The sequence below is a fragment of the Syzygium oleosum genome, unplaced genomic scaffold, assembly GCF_021117445.2.
Source record: "Syzygium oleosum isolate NSW1041296 unplaced genomic scaffold, Sole_v2.1 Sole_v2.02, whole genome shotgun sequence".
NCBI lineage: Eukaryota > Viridiplantae > Streptophyta > Magnoliopsida > Myrtales > Myrtaceae > Syzygium > Syzygium oleosum.
The window spans coordinates 5,237,225-5,259,355 of NW_026607486.1; the positions used below are offsets into that span (position 1 = coordinate 5,237,225).

Here is a 22,131-nt window from a genome sequence, read left to right on the forward strand (position 1 = left end):
TGAACGAACGAAAAATATTTTCATTATCCACAAAAGTATTTACACATATATTATTGTTGGCGACTAAAATATTTTTTATCGGTCAACTGTTTAGAGTGATATAAGCGATCGTTTTTTAGAAAAATATTTTTTCGAATCATTCATTTTTCATGAAACAAGCAGAAATCTAAGCAAAGACAGAGGGTTCGAACATTCTCCCATCCTATGACTTCCCAAGGTGGTAAGCTAGGCATGAAGTAAATAATCTCAAATTAAGGGGTAAATATGGACATCGGCTAAGAAGCTGAAGTGTCAAAGTGGAAACCGCGTGGAACAAAGTATAATTAGAGGGCAAATTTTTGTCCTCCTTCTTTTGGTATTTTTTTTCCGTTGGTAATTGACATCTTATGTGCCTTTAAATAAGGAAACCGTGCATGTGGAATCGTGGATTGCCATAGTAATCTTATGCTAATTGTGTATCCCATACCATCATATGGATTCCTTGGCTTTTTTTCTTTATAATTTATCAGTAAAGAGGCTTTGCGAATTCACTAGGCTTATCGCCATAAAAGAAAAGAAAAAAAGATCTACAATTCAAGGGATATTGCGGAGAGATTCTGGAGTTTGAGCATTCTTAAAAAAAATTAATTTGAGGAAAGTGCGACGTACCCAACAAGATAATCTCAATCTTTTATTAATCCCCAAAAAGATCCTTTTCTAATTAGCGAGCAAAATCACCAAGGAGAGGATAATTGCCTCGCAAGTCACAACTCCTTCTTGCTTGATTGGATATTTCTCTCTCTCTGTCTCTCTCCCATTTCTCCTTTTTTTGTTTTCTTCCTCTTTCTTCTTCTTTTTTTTTTTTTTTTTTGGTTATTATCATTTTCTTGGTCTTGGGGAGATAGAAAGGAAGGAGAGGGTTATGACGCGTTGGAGAGAAGATGGTCAAAGCAAAAGGAAGGGGGGGGGGGAGCTCGGGGAGTGTATGTGTGTGTATTTATGGGAAAAGGAGGGATTCTGAGAAGAAGGTGAAACGGAATGAGAGGCCGTAGGGGGAAGACAGAACGTGACAGTCAATTTATTTTCCTTCCTCGACAGCAGTTTTCAAGATTGCACAAAGAAGGAACCTTTTCAACACTGCAACTCTTGGCTCAACCCTCCTCCTCCTCCTTATTAACCATCAACCTTCGTCTTTGCTTCTGCTTCTTAGCTTCTCATGTGGGTTTCTTTTCCTTAGCACGATCACCTGCTTCGGAATCTCTCTCTCGATGGCTTTTGGGATTTGATCTGGGATTTTATGTGAATGTGAGCTGATTTGCCGTTTGGTTTTCAGCGATATCTTCTGCCGGGGGTCATCTTGGAGGCCAGCACATTCAAGAGGGTATGTTCCTTACCAGCTAAGCGACCTCTTCTTGATCTAATGATCTCTTTCTTGTTTTTCTTCCCTCTCTCTCTCTCTCTCTCTCTCTCTCTCTCGTCGGCTGATCGATTTAAGGATGTTCTTTTCTCTGGGTGACCTAGTTTTTCTGTACCTTTGTTAAGTATATTCTCTGACCAGTCAATTTTCTTGTTTGCTGCAATATCTCAGAGAGAGAGAGAGAGAATCAACACTGAAGCTTCAGTTTTGATATATATAGCTGGTCTCTTTGCTCCTCACTTCTCTGGTTTCTTTCTCTCTCAAGTCTTCAATGGAGGAAGATCTTCAACAAGAGACTAAGCTGATGGCTAGCAGCCGCGTGTTCTACATCAAGCTGAACATCCAAAAAGCTCAGTCCAGCAGTGAAAAAGACGGCGGCGACGGCTATGAGGAAGAAGAAGACGATGCGGAATATCCGGCGGCAACTGAGTCGACTTCTCGGGTATGCGTGTTTTGCAGGAAAGGGTTTAGCTCAGGGAAAGCCTTGGGCGGTCACATGAGAATTCACGTTCAGTCCACCAAAAAGCCTGTTCGCAAGAAGATTCACAGACGGAAGTTCAAGAGAAGCCGTAGCAACAACGACAGCCGGGGGAGCTCGGCCACGAACGATCACCGGACTTGTGTGATTTGCGCCAAGAGTTTCCCTTCGATGAAGTCCTTGTACGGGCACATGAGATCGCATCCCGAGAGGGACTGGAGGGGAGTTCAGCCTCCTCCAGCCACCGCAGCCAAACAAAGCTCATCATCCACTGTCTCGGATTCAGTGGTCGTTCGGAAGACGGACGATGATCAGATTGTTGGTTTTGATGATGATCCTAAGGAGAGGAGCTCAAGTGTTGTTGATCTATCAAAATCCGTCCCTGGATGGGGGGTCACCTCTAAGAGAGGCAAGAAAGCTGGTACACCCTCTGTCACCGGCTCGGGATTGGGGTCCGGTTCAGGCTCAGGCTCAGGCGAGGGTGTGGGTTTAGACGCACAGGTGCAAGAAGCTCTTGTGATGCTTGCTAATGGGAATCCACCGGGTAGAGTCTCGCCATTGATTAAGCCCAGAACTGAGGCAACAACTGATGACAAGGATGAGCATAAGATGGAGGAGAATTACGAAGCCAATTGCTTCATAGATTCTTATTCTGGTATTGAAGCTAGAAACTGCATTGAAATAGCAGAATACAAAGAACCGGAGGCCGTTTCAGAAACTGGGTTAAAACCTAAAGAGCCTGTAAATATAATGATGAACTGTGTTGAAGAAGAGCAGGTACAATGTTCCTACTATGAACTTTTCCGCAAGTTGAAGAAGCGGAGAAAGATCAAAAGGCTCAGAAACTTGGAAGAAGTACATGCTGGTAATGATGTCCAGAATAGGATCATCGATCCTGTGACACCTGTTAGGTTCAAGTGCAGTATTTGCAACAAGTCCTTTTCAAGCCACCAAGCCTTGGGTGGTCACAAGTCCAGCCACAACAAGCCCACCAAGAACAGTCAAACTATCACAAGAGATCGTGAATCCATGGGGGCGGAGTCCTCGGCAGTACGTGAAAGTTACAGGCTTAATGCAGACTTGAGTACCTCGTCTAGCCAAGCGGCTAATCCGCCCGGCGCAGCCAGCGAGACGAGCGGCAAAGTCCTGGATTTCGACCTCAATGAGTTCCCACCAAAGGAGGACGATAAGGAAGGGGTTGTTGGTCTTGGTGCTGATTCTGGGCCTTGTGGTGTCTGAACCATGTTTTGAGGAGCTGGTTTTTGTACATTTTCTCTGACAAATTCGGTTTAGCAAGAAGCGACTTTTAAAAAGTTCAGAACTTTGATATTCCTAGGAAGTGTAGAGAAAGTTTTCAGGTCATCGGTGGGAACTCAAGTTTTGAGCTTTTTCTGATAGTTTTTAGCTTTTTTGTCCTTTTCTTCTTGGTGATGGTTTATGGTGTTGGGAACAATTTGGGGTCTTTGAGGAACCCTCTTGGTTTTTTCTTTATTTTCTTAAAGTGGGGTCTCTTTCCGGGTCATATCATATTTGTCCACTTTTGTGTTTTTATTTTTCTCGACCTTCATCCCAGGCTTGATTGTACAGCCAGGGGAAAGATCCAAACTGACCCGCTAGTGTTGATGACGTTGAGAAAGTTTACGCAGAACAGAAATATTTATGTATGTGATACTAGTTTACTAAATTTTTTCTGGTGTTGTTATTCACCGTTGATGCATTTATATTGGCATGTGATTTGAAAGATTAATTGAAGATTATTGCAAGGCCGTGAGGAAAAGCAATGAGAAGTGGAGGCCCCGAGCAGAGGAGATGTCGTGCTGGGAGGAAAAAGATGTGATTGAAGTCAACCACCAATGGGAACGAATGTGTGCATTTTTGAGTGAAGCACAAGAAATACAACTTTCCTTGTGCTTAGGTTTTTGTGAGTTCGCACTTTTTGTCAAGAGAACTTTTGTAGGAAATACAGGAGAGTTCCACAACTTTGCAATCTCCATCAAATAACTGCTGGTGGGGCCAGTTGAAAAGGTCTTTGCATACTGACAGAGATTGAAGAATTGTTTTTTCTTTATTGAGAAAGTACTTCTTTAAGCGTGATCTTGTGACTCGGAGGGAGTTGGAAGGAAGGAACCACGGTTCACCCAGGAAAAAAGTGAATATGATAATCGAAATGGGCTTTCTCAGTTCTAGTCGTTTTGTATTTGTATTTTAATCCTCTCCAAAGTGTCAAGCTTTTGATGTTGTGGATCAAGTTGATGCAGTTGGTGCCTACTCATATGACCAGATCATGAGAGAGAACAAGGACAGATACCAGAAACACCACACAACGTGGTTAGACTCAGAACCCGGAGTGATCTTGATGTTCAGCAAACTGCTTCCCAGTTTTCCAAAATCAGAAGAAACCACTCGCTGTCAAGGGAACAGAAACGAGATCATCAAAATTAAGGTAAAAAAAGGGAAAAAGTAAACGGAACTGTTGGATGATACTCTAATACGAAAGAACCAAAAGCATGTACCCATGATTTGCAGCATTGCAGCAGCTCTTTGTATTACAAACCGGACTCCCATTCCCACGATAGACATAAGATCTTCTCAGAAGACAGTATTGTGTGCGTTGATGTGAATGGTAGATTATTGTGTGGATGGATGATGCATGAGTGCTATAAAAGATGGGAGCCAAAAAGAGATGGCTCACCTGTCTTCATGGCACATTCACGTGACTATCAGAAAGTGGCTTTGCAGAGTACTAAAGCTCCCCCCCAACGCAAGAATGCAACAACAGAAAAACAGTACACTGAAATTTCAACTATATTAATTCGGCTTTCGGACATCTAGATCTCTCTCGCGCACCTCAATTTTTCAGACGATTCGTGCGCGTGAGGGCACCGTAAAACCGTGGCGCCAGGTTCGATGGTAGCGAGCAAGGCATGTAAATAAGACTCGACTCGAGGTTGAATTCCCAAAATATGAAGGAAAAAAAAAATACTTGGAAACATTATTCACGTAGAGAATATCAGACCCATCATGCCCATGTGCGATAATTTCCTTTGGCAAACATCCAGTTAGCACCTTGGAACCACTTCAGAATTGGTTGATATGATTTATATAACTGAATTTCTTTTGGGTCTTTTTTATCCACCTTCAATGTGAACTTGTAGTTCTAAAAGCAAAGCTCTTCTTGCATTAAGAAGCATGATATTGACGTTTGCTTATGGAACGCGAGTTCCTCGTATTCAATTGAGATATTTTGCGCATTTCGTCAGCATATATTCGAGTGTGAATCCACGTTCGACATGATATGGAATTGCAATTTGACCGGTAAGTAGAGAGGAAGAACTCGTCAACAAATGTTTGCAAACTTGTACTCGATGACGCCTGAGGTGACTTTGAGCTGGAGGAGGGCAGTGCTACTTTGATTTGTGTTTGGTCAATGTTTTTATGGACACGAGCGAGACCTTGGAGACATCAAAACGCCGCTTCATTCATGGTTGCATGAAGTCCAGCCTCATCGGCCCCATGGCCGATGGCCTCGCTAGCCCAGTCGCTGGCAAGGTCGACCTCACCCAGCGACGATGAGGTCGAGCCTTGCGTGGCAGGCCGGTGAGGGTCACCGGCGACCTTGCCGGCCACAATGAAAAAACAGAAAAAAATAATAATAAAGAATTATAAAAATTGTTCACGTTGTCTCTAGCGGCACCACGTCAGCTATTTCCTACCAAAATTAACCGAATGGACTAAATTGGTACAAATACAAAAGATTTAGGGCTGAATTATCACAATTTAGGTTTATGACATTTTTTGGTAATTTTCTCATTGCGTGGATGACATTAATCATGTTACCGAATTCATCAGCATGTCACCCATTCAATGGCGAATGTATTAAATATTATCTACGCGTGTAGCGAATTTGATATTATTCCGAATGTATAATAAAAAGTCTCATCTAATCTGGGATTATAGATTGTTATAATTTAACTTTCCTCATTACCAGAATAGATTTTGCCGTTTTCTCCGCAAAAATAGCAAAATAAATTACCATTAATTTATTGCTCCTCATCTTTCTTTTCTCTCTTCATTATTTTCAGTATTTACTTATAACTCATTCGCATTTAAGAAATATTTCTTATTTTAGCATAACAATATAATTGAAAGTTTTTGCCATATTAGTTAGTAAACCAAAAGCTTTTACTATCTAGATGCACTTTCGAAATAGTATGATACTTATGATACATAATTCATATTATGTTTGTGAATTTTTATTTTTACACTAATTAGTTGTTTCGTTATTTCATAATCAAATTTTATGTGTACTATCACAACTAATGACTCGTATTTATACTAAAATATTTCATGCTCTAATTATATTACATTTTTGCATGACAATCCGCGTAAACGCAAGCCTAGTTTTTAATTTTATATATGATAAAGGGTTAAAGTCAATTATAAACATTTAGCGTCGTAAATCTACCATCATTATATTATCACCTAATAAAATATAAAGTATCTCTCTAGAAGGCAATAAAAAGAATCTAATGTCTAAGCGCTTTTCGATTTCTAGATTAATAAACAAGTCAACAAGACAATTTCCTTCCCGAAAATTACCTTTCATTTTGAACTTAAAAGTTAGAGTTCAACAGTCTTCGATATCTTTTCAAACAAAGCTGAGCCGGCATTATCAATGATAAACTCTGAACTAACAAGATCATTGATAGCTTTATATTATGGTCAATCTCAATGATGATTTTGTGAAAACCAAGATGTTTTGCAAATTTGAGTCCTAACCATAATGTCTAAAAGTTCTGCTTATATTGACGAACATGTTCCACGAAGGTGGCAAAACCACCGAGCCAATCACATCCTTCGTCTCTAAGCACCAGCAAGTTCTGAGTTTGTCTTCAGAGGGCGCATCGATATTCAGTTTAATCCACTCTGATGGTGGGGGACCTCATCTGATCAAAATTGGAGAAGACGGGCAGCTAGTTTAGTTTAATACAATTATGACCCCCAAAAGTCCCAAGTCAGCTTTTCGAACGGAAAGCTTCAACGGTAACACCAATAAACAGACAATCAGGCTTGAGATAACTCGGATCGCAACCGCTTCAAGTTAAGCAAAGTCCCACAGCACAAGTCACAGAATTCTCACATATCTTCAAATTTGTTCACCACTGCATTTTTCACACTGCATGAGAATCCAAAAATCTAAAAATCTTGATATCGATCAGAAATTGCAATGTACAGAAACTGACATCGACCATAAGCTCAGGAGCACCTTACCCACCTCCTACGCCCTCCCATAACACTGCCCAACTGGCGAATTACAGAAAAAAAGGAAAAAGAACCTAAAAGCAAAAAAAAATAAAAGAAAGCGACATGCGCGGGAAAGGATGAATAAACTCGACAAGCTAAATACTAAAAAAACAAAATTTGGAGTTATGGAACTTCCATATGAATGCTTAAGATACACGAGGGCTTCAAACTTTAAGTTCAAGTTGGAACAACCTCCCCGGCTTGGGGCGAGATCTGCACGATGAACCACCAAAAGACCAGCACAAACAAAACTAGCTGTATAACGAAACAAGAGGACACCTTGCACGCTCCCCTCTGCAACTTCCAAACTTCTCCAACAACTTCGATGTCTTCACATGCTTTCACTAGATCCTCCGCTTGCTTCTTTAGCACAGCAGCTTTGCTTTCTGCTTCACTTTCACTTGCACGCTGATCATCTCCCTCGTTTAAGAGCATTAGTTCACTCTGTGCATCGACCTTCAGCTTCTGTATTGTCCTAGCTATCGCCAGGTACTCCACCTCAGCTTCAATCTTTTGCTTGAAGAGACACTCGAGCTCCGTCTCCATCTCCCTGCATTCTTCTTGCTGCAATTCCAAGTTGCTTTCCGGTTCTTCCTTCACTGACTTGCGACTGTTGATAGAATCTTCTAGCTCAGAAACCCTAGATTCCTTCACCTTGAGCTCAGCCTTGGTTTCCTCCAATTTGGCCTCTAAGAGTTCCACATTCTCTGTCAAGCTCAGTATCTGGATTTCTAATAAACCTGAAGCATTCTGGCTGGTCTGCTTCAAGTCAGACTGCTCTTGAAGGACAGTGCCACCATTAGAGGAGCCATTGCTTGCTAAAATAGGGTCCCTACCTATCTCTGAGAACTTCTGAACTTCTGAAAAAGCATAGAAAAGACTTTGTTAACAACAATCTTTATGCTAAAACCAAAACCTGTCAACTCAGACATGTCTCAGGACCAATTTCTTGAACTCACTTGGCAATTAAGTTTTTCTCCATTCTAAGAAGCATATGCATTTCTTAAACTTTGCTAAATTCTAATCTCCCAGATATCACATGCCAAAATAGATATATAGTTTCATGAAGCACACCAGTCTTGCTCAAAGCCATCGTGTAAGTCTAGGTTAAGAAATCTATCAGCACATCTGATAAAAGCAGACCAATAGATCCTCCTTCAAGCCTGCCATCAGGCAGAATGACATTAAAACAAAGAAACTAGATAAATGAATCATCTACCATCAAATAACATAAAAAATCAGCCATCCCAGAGAACATAATCTACCATATATTGGAAAAGATGGGTACATCACATATTAATAAATTTATGATTTTTGCTGGTTTTCATTTTTTTTTTTATGAATTGTATATAATCACAATAACGTAACCCCATTTATCAGAAACGTCAAGCAAGAAACAACTATACCCAGTTGCATAACAAAATTATATAGCACATTACGTGGATTGGAGTGCACACATCAGACTTTATCCTATGACCAAGTAATGAATTATCTACTGCATTTTGATAATTAGATTCCGCAAAAAAGTGTATCATGCTTGAATCTAACTGGATCAGAAAAAGGAGGGATCCTAGTCGTAAGATTATCTAAAAAACCCGTCACTGGAATTGAGATCTCAGTGAAAGAGAAAGATATCAAATGTATGGGAATTCTTTTTGTATATTATATGGATGATCCGATCTGCAAGGACCATGAGTGACAAATTTTGGATCATTTTTTCTCTGAGTAAGAGGCGGAACATGATTCTATAGAAATTCATGCTTAGGCACCTGCGCATCACTATTCGTTGTAACCTCTTTTACATTCCAAAAAGAAATGCGCTCCTTTTCAAATTCTCTACACTACACTTTCTAACCTGGGCGTGCATCAGAGAGAGGTTAGAATCAGGTCAAGGAAACGGGCAACGTTTGTTCAATGCTAGCATTTTTTTCATCTGCTCTTGATGTCAAAAAGTGGAAGAGAAAGGAAAGGCATTCTGTCATCATGAAGATTCTGGCAATAGGTTCAATATATTGAAAAGTCACAGTAGATATGAAGAAGTTACCGGATGTCCGGAGAACTGAAAAATCCGCAGGAAAGTACTAGTTAAAGTTTGTGAAGGAGCAGAGCGGTTGGTGACATATGGAGGTAAAAGCATCATACGAGCGTCGATTGAAACAGTGGGATATTCACCTTGTTCAAGTGCTTCCTGTAGAGATTGTAGGGCATTGATAGACTCAATTAAAGAATTATGATCTGCAGAGGACCGATTGCTCTCCCGTTTCTCCTCCCCAGCCTCCCAAGACAAGTCCACAGCTGAATCATCTTGTGAGAAATCCTCAGCTTCCCCAACATTTTCAGCGGGGTAACCAGTCTGAACTTCCTCACTGAAGTGATCCCCCATGTGGGCTTCATCACTATTTGCTGAGTAATAGTTCATTGCCGTTCCACTCTTCTTACCATTACTGGCATAAGCACCCTGCATAAAAACAGAGCTTGAGCTTCTTAAGTCAGATTCCACGCTGGAATGAGAGTTTTCCTTCTGGATTTTGACCCTTTCTCCTCTAGGCTTCTTACTGATTTCAATTCGACCCTTATTCTGTTGAGCATCTTGAGATGAACCACCTTGACTCTTCCCAATCAGATTCTTCATTCTGTTCCTTTCCCGGACATACCCAAAGGCCCCACTGAAGTCATGTTTAGCCTTTGGAGCACTAGCAGCTGTAGATGATTTGCTGCTTCGATCCTCACTGTTGTCAGAATCAGCACCAGCCGTAAAAACAGGTGCAGCTGCAAAATTGGATTCCAAAGTAGAAGCATGCGCTGCAGGGCCATCAGCATGACCCAGGTTTCTAGTCATACTTGTCGATCCGACCGAACCCTCACTATCTTTCATAACCTCGACAGAAACCCGTTCAGCAGAAAAACGCGAAGAACTGTTTTGGTTTCCTACACCATTTAAACCTCGCTTCAAAATCTTACTAGAATCTAAATGAGCACCCCCATCCTTGACAAAGTCTCTCCTGATCCTTCTCCATTTCTTCAATCCGTAACCTTTTCTCGCCGAGGGAGTCACTCCACTAGGAGACTGAGCGGTCGAGGGCGGCGAAGCATCCGGTTCCGCGATTTGTTTGCGTTTCTCGATCGAATCAGGAGCCATCGCGCCGGCATCGAAATTCTCATCCGTGCCCGAGTCATCTAAATCAATGTTGTCGCAGGACCCATTATTCCTAACGTCGCTGCGATCCGAACGAGACCCTCTTTCCGGGGAAGCTTCGCAATCATCCGGAGATTCGAGGGTCGAGCACTCTCCGCGCGAATCCATCCCCGAAGCTCACCAATTCCCCGAAACCCAACTCCCCGGAATTCCCAAACAGATCAAAATCGAGAAAAACAAACTATCATTCCAGCTCATGGCCCAAAAATTCTAGCAAAAATCCGAGAGATCATCGACCGCGCAGCGAAAACCCCCGCGCACGCGCGATCTGAATCGAACCCCACCGCCGACTCGCGAAGCACCGATGATGATTCGGGGTGGGACCAATTCAAAAGCTCGAAACCAGCTAAGAAGAAAGGGATTGCGAATCCCCAGGAGCCGTACGGATCGTCTTAAAGAACCCAGCTCAACAAAAGGGAAACGAGAAGGGGATGAAGCGTACCTTCAGCTCCATAAATGAAGCTCGGGATCGAAGACCATGACGTTCGACGATTGGGAAATGATCAAATTCGAAGGGCATGGAAACCCTGCTCTATTGTTGGATTGGCAGATTTATAGCCATGAAAAATTGTCGGGGCAGGCGGAAAAAAAAATATAATATAATATAATAATAAACAATAAATGACGATAAATGATAAATTCTATATTAATGAGTCCCGAGAGTACGAGAATATTCTTTTAAAAAAAAAAGCAAAATTTGGGAAATTGAACGTGGGGTGACGTGGGACGGGCCCACGTCGCAGGTGGTGGCCCCCACGCGGCCGTCGGTCTCCATCGGGAGCTGCTTGGGGGAACTTGTTGGCTCGTGCCTCGGGGCGAAATTACTTCGGACAATCTTACGTGGTCGTCATTAATTTCTCCCGACGGACCCAAAAAAACAAAAAAAAATTGTCGGGCACTTAATTTAGTTATCATAAATGTGGCTTGGAAATCAATAGAGCCAGTACATGTACACCCGATCCTATTATTATGTTTTCGCAGACATCAATTTAGGAAAAATTCCAATTAAGGACCCCACTTGGGGTCCTTTTCTCAAAAGAGGACCCAAAGTGAATATGGTATCAAATAAGGACCTGAAGTGTTCAATCAGTATCAAATAGGGGCCCGAAGTACTCAATTTATCTCAGGTAAGGGCCTGGGTTCGCCGGCCGGTAAATCTCACGGCCACGAGGACAGATATCGTTGTTAAGAACCTCGAACAGACATTTCATCTCTATTTTCTTTTTCTTTTTCTCTTCCCTCCGCCGGCCGTAGCCGGGGCCGGTGGAGGTCGCCGGCCTCAGGTGGAGGCTGCCCTCGCCCGACGCCGGCGAGGGTCGCCCTGGCCCGGGCAGGCGGCGAGGGCGACCCTCGCCGGCGGAGGGCGAGGGCTCGAGCTCGCCGGCCATCCGGGCGAGCTGGGCCGGCGAGCTCGCGATCCGGGCTAGCTCAAGCTCGCCATCGGGCGCCGGCGAGCTCGCTGATCCGGCGAGCTCGCCGGCCATGGCACCCTCTCCCTCCCCTTCCCGCTCCAAATTCTCCCCACGGAAGCCCCTGCCAGAGTCCCCGGGCTCCGCCGCCAGCCCCGCCCCGCCCGATACGGCCCTCGACAACCCGGATCTCGGGCCCTTCCTCCTCAAGCTCGCGTGCGACACCATCGCCTCCTGCGACGGCTCTGCCAAGGCCCTCGACTACGCGATCCGGGCGAGGCCGGCCTCCCTCGAGCTTGCCCGGATCGGCGGAGCTCGCCATGGCGGCGGCTCGAGCTCGCCTCGGCGAGCTCGCCCAGATCCGGGCGAGCTCGCCGCCGAGCTCGCCCGGATGGCGGCGAGCTCGAGCTCTCGCCGGCCTCGCTCCGTCCGGTCGCCGGTTTGGACCAGAACCGGGAAGAAGAAAAGAAAAGAAAAAAAAAAGTGGACAAAATTGCTCCTATTCCGGTCTTGGGAAATGTCGGACGGCCCGGTCGGAGAACATTTACGGCCGCGAGCTCAGTCCTTATTTGATACTAGTTTGGCACTTTGGGTCCTTAATTGATACATTGTCCATTTGAGGTCCTCTTTTGAAAAAGGCACCCACTTTGGGTCCTTATTTGATAATTTCCCTCATCTTTATATTCGTGGTTTGATCTTTGTCGGTATTTCCAACGTCTGATTTTGCATCGCTGACGCGTATGATCGCTGAGGTCAGCGGCGATCCGACCGTTCGGATAAAATTTGAATCGAGATAACTGCAAAGTTGAGCTTTACCCGATAATCATTCGAATCACTAAAACATAATTACTGAACATGAAAAAAAGCGCGAGCAGTACACGAGCAAATATCGCATTGCATAGATTAAGTCCACTAAATCCACATATTTCAAAAATTTGTGGGACCCAACAGGTCAAATGTGCAACCCACGGTAGGTCCCACCGAAAACTAAACGTTCTCGGACAATTCGTAAACATCGATTCGTTCCATCTAGCATAATACTCATGGACTAAGTCCAAAAAAAATTCTACACGATATATTTCTCCATATGAAACGAACGCAAATTCACTGTCACAAAACTTGAATTTAGCAACCGCATCATAGCGTCCATAAGCATAGCAGAGGACATTGATGAAGATTTCAATGTCATACTCTTGGCCATTTTCAACTATGATCATCAAGTCCCTGACGATTTCTTCTTCATAAAAATTGTGACGGGCATCCTAACAAATAAAATATCACACGACATCTAGGAAAGTGGCGAACTCACTGGAATTGAGAAATCTTCATCTGATCTGACACTAATTTATTGCATTCCTAAATCTAGTAGGAGCTAAGTACAATTCAGGCTCGCCTCTTCATATACGAGGCTGTCTCATCTGTGCTACATATGTGTCAAGATCATCTTCGAGAAACTCAAGCTGGTACATGATTAATAGGAAGATAGAAGGCCATATTTAACGGATAAAACATTATTATATCGAGCGCAGAAATTTCCAACTCAGAAAATGACCACATGATACTGAATCACCATGAGAAATGTAGATTAAAGACGGGCTTCTGAAGAGGTTGGAAAGCACAAATTGGGGTAATCACAGATCTGTCCAGTTCGAAAAGTTCAGAGTATAGAGCCAAGCCCAAATTGGAAAATCTCCAACCAAACCTACCCCTCTGTCTCTGTTCTCCTCTTAACAAATTCATCAGCAACCCGTCAAAATCATCACTATTTTCCTTATAAAAGTTAGGGTAGAATTTTTATTTTGAGACGACTTCTGTATACAGATATCCAATTTGTACAAGAAAGACAGTTACTCTGTAGACAGTGACACAAATGCAAACTAACAAGGCAAGCAAATCAAGTTCCACATCATTTGATCCCCGAATTTATCTGTTCATAGTTCTGGAAGTATCCAGCCATTATATCAACAGTGGCTCGTGAAGCCAAGAGTTCTAACGGCGCTACTGCGAGGGCAAGCTTAGTTGCACCATGTCTTAGTGTTGTCTTATTCATAATGCACAAAACTTGTCAAAATTGTTAGGAAGCAGATCAGAACTGAGTTATTTCTGGAGACATTCTGAAAAGATCAAAGACGTGATGACATCAGAAAAAAAAAAATTGTCCTGCTTTAGCATTAAGCGCATAGGCAGGTTAATTTCGAAGGCTTCCCCTTGGAGATTGCTTTCACCATGAACCACAGAACGAAACAAACATCTACCATCACAGCTATACCGGTCCCAATCAAGCACATACATGGCATGCCATGTCTTTTCCAAACTCGATTGTTTTTTTAGTTGTCTTGATGTTCGAAACTCAATATAACAAACGTATGTTGCTGATATCCATATCAGAAATCATATGCAAGTACAGAGAGTCCTGCAGATGCACAACACGATCGACTGAGAACTTTGGGTTGGGGATGACAGGTAAGATTTACGTAAATTTTCAAGAGCATCTTAATTCATCATTAGATTTGTCTACTTATATAATATACCCCACCAGAACCACTGAGAAAGAGGTCCACAGCGGCAGCAGGAGATATATGATTTGTGATGTACTTGCACAGCAAACACTAGTCGGCATGATGAAGCAGATAGCCCATAACAGATTCAAGAGATAGCAATGAACTGCATACGATTTACATACCAGCTTATTTTATTCAGAGGAAATTGATGACTTCATTAGGACCTTGGTTCAAGTTAAAATGCAAGGCAAATCACGATGCACTTCAGCCTGTTCTGAGATCTGGAACCCATTTTTCAATCTTCAAATAGCAAAAATAAAATCAGCTGAAGATCAGACATCAGATTTTTGCATACTTTCATAAATGAACAACCTTCCCAATTTTTCCAGGTAGCCATCTCTTGAATTACTACAAAAACCAAAAGAAACGAACATTTAAACACACAAACCCTGACCATGGCCACTATCCATATGCTAATATGGCCAAAAATACCGGTGTAAGAGAAATCTATTAACCGTGCCAACACCACTAAATAAACTAGAAATCAATGTAATTGGTCCCCAGTAGATGCCCAACATGTTTAACAGGATGAAGATAAAGTCTAGCTCAGATCAACCATCCCTTGCCTTTGCTGCACTCCCCACCTGCACATTAAACCGGCCAGGAACCTTCATGTCGCTTTATTAACCCATTCTGTGCACAAATAAGGTCCGAGTCATCAGCCACCACTCAAACGGGCGCTTGATGGAGCAGCCATAAAAGAGCAATCTTTCAAGCCCTCTTAATGGTGGCCAAGCAGCTCATTGAAAGTTGACATGCATTTCCTCCCCCACTATGGCAAATATCTCACTGACTCTGTTGAGAGAAATAAAAACCATCAGGAACCATGAGCAGGGAATGCAAGCAAATCTCGGTCATGAGTTTATCCTTCCATGTAACCTTCTCTTCACAAGATTCTGCTATTAAAACTTCATACACAGCTCGCATGTCACTTTACATGAAGAATTCATCAGTGCCAAGAGACTAGCGCAGTTCATTTGATTTCTCGACACTAAACCGACAATCCAATATACAAAAGACATGTTGGAGACCAGACTTACCTATAAGTGTCTATGTTCACCTCAGCAAGCCAAGTAGTTAAGTAAACCTGCAATATTAGAGGATATTATGATTAAACTCTTGTGCAAAGGAAAAGTGTATAAGATTACTGCTGTAAAAAGGGATTATTTATTGTACAGCTAAGTCAATTTCAGTTTTATCTTTGTATAATGGTGAAACATCATGGAGTCGAGATGGTTTCCAAAAAGATTTGTGACAGCTCAACTCTCCCTCCACTAACATGGTTAGTAACTCAATCCTACAAACTAAGGACACCAAGAGGCAACTAGGACAAAACCACCATTCCAGTACCTAGTGACCTCTTTTAAAGCTACGTAGCAGCTGCAAGGCTTGCAAGCTCCCACACAAGAAAATAACAGAAGTACTGAAAGGAAATACTACTTCAGATGAAAATATGATGGCATTTGCTGACCAGCAAACTCATACAGAGTTGTGAGAATGTTGCAAGGAAAATTGTTTTATAAAATCAATCTCATGGGACTATTACCTGCAAAGTCTCACGGCTTAACTGAGAGCCACCTTGTTCAGGAGGGATATCTGACATACAGCCCTTCAATCTAGGAGGCAGTAGCTCACACTTGCTTGTCAACAGGTGGCATTGGGACAAATCTTCAAACTCTCCTGGATAAAGCTCCCGAGACCAGCTGGTCTGATCAGATTGCAGCACTTCGCATCCCACGATATGAAATTCCTTTGTGAGCAAGCGCTTTAATGTTGAAGATGCCAGAATTGCAGGCAAGGAAGAACAATAAATATCAGATACTCTCCTTGTATAGATTTTGAGCAGCAAAAAATACAGCATAGCTCACCTTCAAACTCAACTCCAACTCAAACATCTCCACAAGCTCTTGTGCCAGATTCTCTGGAATCATTTAGCATCATGATCATCAAAAACATTGCCAGAAACGAAACATTTCGTTTCCAGTCAATCAGAAAGTCCCTGGTTGGTTATAATGAAAATCAGACAGCTTTTTCACCAATATATAAAGGAAAATGTCCATTGTCCTTTCACAGGGAAGTATTTAATTAGAAATTCTCAATGATGATTTTGTATTTTGTTTTTTGTAGAACTTCAAATCCCGTGTAAGATTTGTCATACACAACCAGTTGAAGCCTGGACAAAAGTGGAGAGAAGGAATACACGAGGTAGCCAAAAGCCTGAATTCCCTTTTCCTTTAGTTAAACCCTTATCATAATTCAAATGGCAAATTTAGTGTTTCTAAGCTGACAAAAAAGGAGTTAAGCATCGATGCACCACGGAAATTCTACATAAGCACCTACCTCAAATAAACCTTTTCAGAACCTAAAATAAATCTTATAAATTGCAATTCCTTGAAGGTCCCTGTCATGTAAGTATTATTCTAACGGAAATAAACTGGTTAATGCCTGATTCCATTTAAGTCTAGACCATCCTGCACATCAACCATGAAACTAGCCCTTCATGGCGAGTGACACCAGATAAGTTTTGGATAAACTAAAAACACTATGCGTAGGTCTACAACATAAAACAAAATTTAGAATCTTGAATAATCCAGTCCAAGGCACAAAAGCTTATTGCGCAGTCTATGGAATATGTAGACGAAAAGTTTGAACATACCAAATGAAGGGATTGACCAAAAAGTGAATACAGGGATTCCACCACCATCACCAGTGTCATTTGTATCCTCTGAGCCAACAGAAAATTGAACAAGTTGACTATTGTTGCTTCCTTTCAAAAAACATCTCATGGATCTATAAGCACTGACCATACAAGTTACTGCAGCAACCTGTAAACAGAAAACGAAATAACTTATGAACTCCGCGAGTTATTATTATACTTCCATTCCACCAGTTCATCATTTATGCATCAATATGTTGTATACTGGTCTTTTGACCTGAATTTTCCTGGATCAGTTGGACTATTTAGCAGCATTCATAGACTCTAAACCACCTACAGACTGGAAAAGCATAGTTGTGTTTGTAATCTTTTTTTTTTTCTTTTCTAGAAACCGTGTGTGCATAATCTTGAAAAGGGGTTGAAATTTGAATCACCTGCTCGACAAGGGTGACATTTGAAGGATAGGAAGCTTCACTAAGAAAATGCAAAGTCACCAATTCCATCTCATTACATGCGAAAACAAAAATAGCACTACTCCAACTTGAACATAAAAACAAAATTGCACACTAGGCCTATACTTAGATTCCCGATGCTTGATCCGATCATAAGCAAAAAATACACCGATCATCATGAAGAAAATGTCCTGTTTGATTGAAGTGTACTTTAGTATTAGATGGACATGTGGAAGTTTATTTCTATCTTTTTAGCTCATTGAAATTTTAATACCTTGTGAAATTAGACACGAAAGAGTGACAAAGTGCGTCCCCATCCAAGTAATAGGGTTTCAGCCAGAGGTTTTCAGAATTTATTTGATTCCCTGACATTTCAGTTTGGCAACATTAGTTAGAGGTGTACTTACCATATCCTTGTATGCCGATAAAAGTTTGTTCTTGTGAAGCTCCTGAAACATTGAAGAAGTTAATGAAACGCCTTATTCAAACTTGTTAATCCGGTCAGACCAATATTAAAAGAAATGCAAAAGCATTAATTAAGAAGAAGTATCTGCCACTCTCAATAAGCTCATTTCAGCCTTTATTTTGGAGCAAAATTACACATATTATGCTGCTGAAAGTACTAAAGCAGAAAACAAAGGGCACACAGTTAAACTGAAAGTTTTACTTTTCAAATTGACATGACCCACTAAAACTGCAGTGTCTACATCTGATCTGATTCACGCATCAGCATTGACGGTTATACGCAAAAATGTTTGCTCAATGTCCATGTTGATGGTTATCTTATCAAACTTATATTTACCGCCACAAAGTTCCAATTCAACAGATGAATGATTTTCTTGAGATTTACAAACCCACAACACATCAGTAGCAGTCGAACCAAGTGAATCTACCTGCTGCTTAAACAGTTTTAGACAGGCTTTGTTCCGAATATTCGGCATGTCGTTCAAAACACCCAACTCCATTGAGGGCACATATCTAACCCATGACATATGGAAAGCAACGTCAGTAAAAGAATACAACAAATAGATAAGGAAAAGAAATTTCTAAGACGAAACCGATTATCAGAAAGTAAAAATCTAACAATAAACCCAAATGCAATGCTCGAAAAGAATGGAGAACAAAAGGAAGGCACTACAACAGAGGAAACAATACAGTCTCGTGAACTATCAGAAAACAAAGAAAAAGGAACAAAGAAACAGACCAAATCCTGATTAAGACAAAAGTTTTCAGTTTTAGTAAAGACGATCGATACAGGGTACCACTGGCGTGCCGGCTACAAGAAAATTACTGTAAAGTCCGAAACTTTATCTTGCGCAAATTAGAAACAACTCCACTCGTCTCACGCAAAGATAAGGCACTACAAGGCAGGCAAAACACTCGCGGCTCGCAGAGGACAGTCAGGTCAGAAAAACACAAGTAAAAAGGAACGAGAGAGAGAGAGAGAATGATCGGAGGATCACCACCTCTGAGAGAGATGAGCGTTGACGAGCGAAGTGGCGTGAGATCTCCCGGCGGACGAAGCGGAGACCCACCGTTGCCTGCACGAGGCCAGTTTGGACCACCGGTTCCTCAGATTCCGCTGCGCCGCCGGCCTCCAGAGCCGCGCGGCCGACGCCGGCAGCGGCGACACGGCCGGAGGCGGAGTTCTTGGGGTTTTGGGATTCGAAGGAGGAGACGAACAGGAAGGAGGAGCCGCCGCGGCGTCTGAGTTCGCGTCTCTGGAGATTTCGGGCGCGTCATCCATTGACGTTGCCACTTGAGAAGCAAAAGCTTCAACAGGGACGCTGCGGAGTAAGGGGCGGATGAAAAAGAACTCGTTTGAACAGCTAACCATCGACAAGAAAATAACATTTGCTTATAAGATCTCTTCTTAACATGTAACAATGTGTTCTTGAAATATTCAGGCGTATACGTCCATGTAGCATTGACATTTGAGACTCGTGTTGTCGCGATCCTCCTGAACGGGCATGTTAGGGGAAAAGAAGGGTTTAGAGATCATGTCGAGTTAAGATCAATAGTACTCAATCGACACAGATTTTCCCAAATCCCTACCTCAAGCGACGTTAGGATTTTCATTTTAATTTGGTTAACCCGAATTTTATCTGTCGCCACTACCCTATTAAGATCGGCTAGAAATCAAATGAAATATAATTCGGGAATTTGATGACACTGGCTATCCAATTAGTGCTATTTCAATACCTAAACTTGATTATTTTGTTAATTAAGATGTTCAAGCAGTCTTTTTACAAAACTACGAAACCTAAGGTTGTTGGAACTCGACCATTCAACTACGAAAGTGAATGGCAACACAAAAATGATGTAAAAGCAATCACAACAAACAAATTAATCAAGAATAACTGAAAAGTGGATAAAATGGTGAAGTGTAGTAAAATAATCCGATACAAGTCGAGCAAAGAACATCACGTGGTCTGGTTATTAAGCCGCGTGATTCTAATATTTAAATCTAACAACCAAATCAATACCTGGATCTCTAACCAATATTTCAATTTTTTTATTTTCAGATTTTTTTATTTTTTAAAAGGGACTCGGGCCGGGCCTGACACAATTGGGCTTTCATATTAAGCCTTTTGGAAAATCAGATTCAAATCAAGCCAATCTAAGTTAAGTCAAGCCCAAACTTAATCAAGCCCCCGGACTCATTTAAGACTATCACAAGCACAAATTAGGAAATGGAACCATCCAAGCCCGGTCTCTATCAAAACCATATTCCAGACCCATACTAAGCTTATGGTAATACTAAGCACAATTTCCTAATATTCCCTATTTATCTATCTTTATTCTTGTTTTCTTTTATTCACCAATGCTGGTCCCTCTCGTCATCTTCCTCTTAGAGATCAAAAACATCGGTTGCCTGGCGATGGCTGGCAAGGGAAAAAGGGATAAAGAAAGGAAAAAGAAAAAAAGGGTGAAAATAGAAAAATTAATAAAAAAATCGCAATATATAATTAAAAATTATCCACGTTAGCGTTGGTCATGTCACGTAGGACGGCCGACGTCCACGTCAGCGATTTCAGGCCAAAGTTAGCCGGATTAACTCAATTGGTAAAACGTGAAAAGGTTTAAGGTTTAATTGGCAAAATTAAAAGGTTATGACTGATAAATTTAAGACTTTTTGGACAATTTGCCTAAAATATCTGCTAGGAGTGTACAAAGGAACCGAGACCCACCCGGACAGCCCGAAACTAGATTGAACTAGCCAAGAATCGGCGTTTCCTATGTGAACCAGTCCGGTTCTCGGTTCCAATTGTGGAATCGCCCATCTAGATCAGATCGATAATATTGTGTATTCGCATTTTTTGTATTTCGTCACCAAGAGCATACCATTTTGTATCAAATTTGGTGTTGATAATGTCAAATATGGGAATTGATATGGGCATAAGATAATGATTGACCGAGGATAAATAGAAATTCGAGCAATGGGCAAGCTTGGACAAGCAATGGGTGGTTTGAGATTAAATGCATTTGATTATCTAAAAAGCGCAACAAATATGGTCAAAAGATATATAAATGGAGAGAATTATGAGGAAAGATTCGTGAATGGGCTGGTGAGATATTTGAATGGAGAGAATTTCAATGGATGGATTTGGGAACAACTTTGACAGGAAAGATCGGTGGCAAGCGCTAATCGGTCAACGCCAAAAAAGGGAAAGAAAGAAATTTTCTTACCAACTTGCAAGGACAAAATTGCAATTGATTCAGCAATGGAAGAGGGATTTTGATGGACAAAAATCAAGGTGGAAAGTTCGTATCAAACAGTACAGCTTGGGCGATCTTCGGAATCAGCGGTTCGATTCTCGGATGAATCCATGGAACTAACAGGTAGTTTCCGATTTCAATTTTTTGAAACCAATCCTTAATAGGCGGTTCCCAGTTCCAGGGTAAGAACTGCCCACCCAACCATGCTCACCCCTATTATCTGCCATATTTTCTAGCATTAAACAAGTGCAAACGCATCATCGAAAAAAGTGAATGTTTCATATAAGGGAAAAAACCACCAAAAACCCCAAATTATGCTTATAGTGACACATTTACCCCAAATTTTTTTTTATGACACAAAAAATCCCAAACTATGCACATTGTGACACATTTACCCTCCGTTAGGGTTTTATTAAAAATCTCTGTTAAAACTCTGACGTGGCGCCACATTAGAAAAAAAAATTTAAAAAAATTCAAAAAAAGTCATTGTTCATCGTCTTCTAGCTCGGCCACAGCTCTTTCTGGAGCTCGTCCGTCGCTGCCCACTGCCGCCTAAACCTCCGGGAGCTTCGTCGTAGCTGCTGACCATGGCGGCCGCGAGCTCGAAGCTTAGCCATGGCTGGGCGGCCGCTCAAGCACGAAGCTTGGCCTGATGACAAAGAAGAGGAATACGATGACAAAGATCCACTTCGACCAAGCTTCGAGCTCGAGCGGCCGCCATGGCCAAGCTTCAAGCTCGCGGTCGCCAAACTACAAGGTCAAAGAATTGAAGCTCAATATTAAGGATGGAGGAAATGGCGAGGCCGTGGAGGTGTCGCTTGGTCTCACGGCCGAAGGTTCTCTTCCTCTGAAACTTCCCAGAAGCTATCCAGGTTCCATTGGGTTCAACTCAAATGGCTGTCTTTCTTGATGGTAAAACTTCTTATCCTTGCATTATCATCTTTTGTGCACATTTTGAT

General features: G+C 41.9%; 3 protein-coding genes across 4 annotated transcripts; 1 reads left to right on the forward strand and 2 right to left on the reverse strand.

Annotated features, from left to right (window-relative positions):
- Nucleotides 1-927: 927 nt before the first annotated feature.
- On the forward strand, nt 928-4,057 carry LOC115663547 (uncharacterized). 2 transcript variants are annotated; one of them, XR_008815084.1, is made up of 3 exons: nt 928-1,360; nt 1,662-3,535; nt 3,617-4,057. XR_008815084.1 is itself a non-coding variant. In XM_056305846.1 (2 exons), exon 2 carries the CDS (start codon nt 1,668-1,670, stop codon nt 3,111-3,113), a length of 1,446 nt encoding a protein of 481 aa, XP_056161821.1. In that variant the 5' UTR covers nt 928-1,360; nt 1,662-1,667; the 3' UTR covers nt 3,114-3,950. The 2 variants fall into 2 exon arrangements, 1 of the variants encoding a protein (XP_056161821.1); XM_056305846.1 differs by having other exon boundaries at nt 1,662-3,950.
- A 2,998-nt stretch (nt 4,058-7,055) lies between these two features.
- LOC115664591 (WPP domain-interacting protein 2-like) lies at nt 7,056-10,910 on the reverse strand. The gene is made up of 2 exons (XM_030586512.2): nt 9,351-10,910; nt 7,056-8,038 (listed from the first exon to the last, which is right to left on the reverse strand). Exons 1-2 carry the CDS (start codon nt 10,480-10,482, stop codon nt 7,356-7,358), a joined length of 1,815 nt encoding a protein of 604 aa, XP_030442372.1. The 5' UTR covers nt 10,483-10,910; the 3' UTR covers nt 7,056-7,355.
- Nucleotides 10,911-14,608: 3,698 nt separating this feature from the next.
- LOC115664602 (uncharacterized) lies at nt 14,609-19,235 on the reverse strand. Its single transcript, XM_030586520.2, has 8 exons — nt 18,919-19,235; nt 18,346-18,430; nt 17,860-17,901; nt 17,001-17,169; nt 16,213-16,265; nt 15,891-16,109; nt 15,385-15,431; nt 14,609-15,139 (listed from the first exon to the last, which is right to left on the reverse strand). The coding sequence occupies exons 1-8, from the start codon at nt 19,197-19,199 to the stop codon at nt 15,085-15,087; spliced, it is 951 nt and encodes a 316-aa protein (XP_030442380.2). The 5' UTR covers nt 19,200-19,235; the 3' UTR covers nt 14,609-15,084.
- Nucleotides 19,236-22,131: the final 2,896 nt, after the last annotated feature.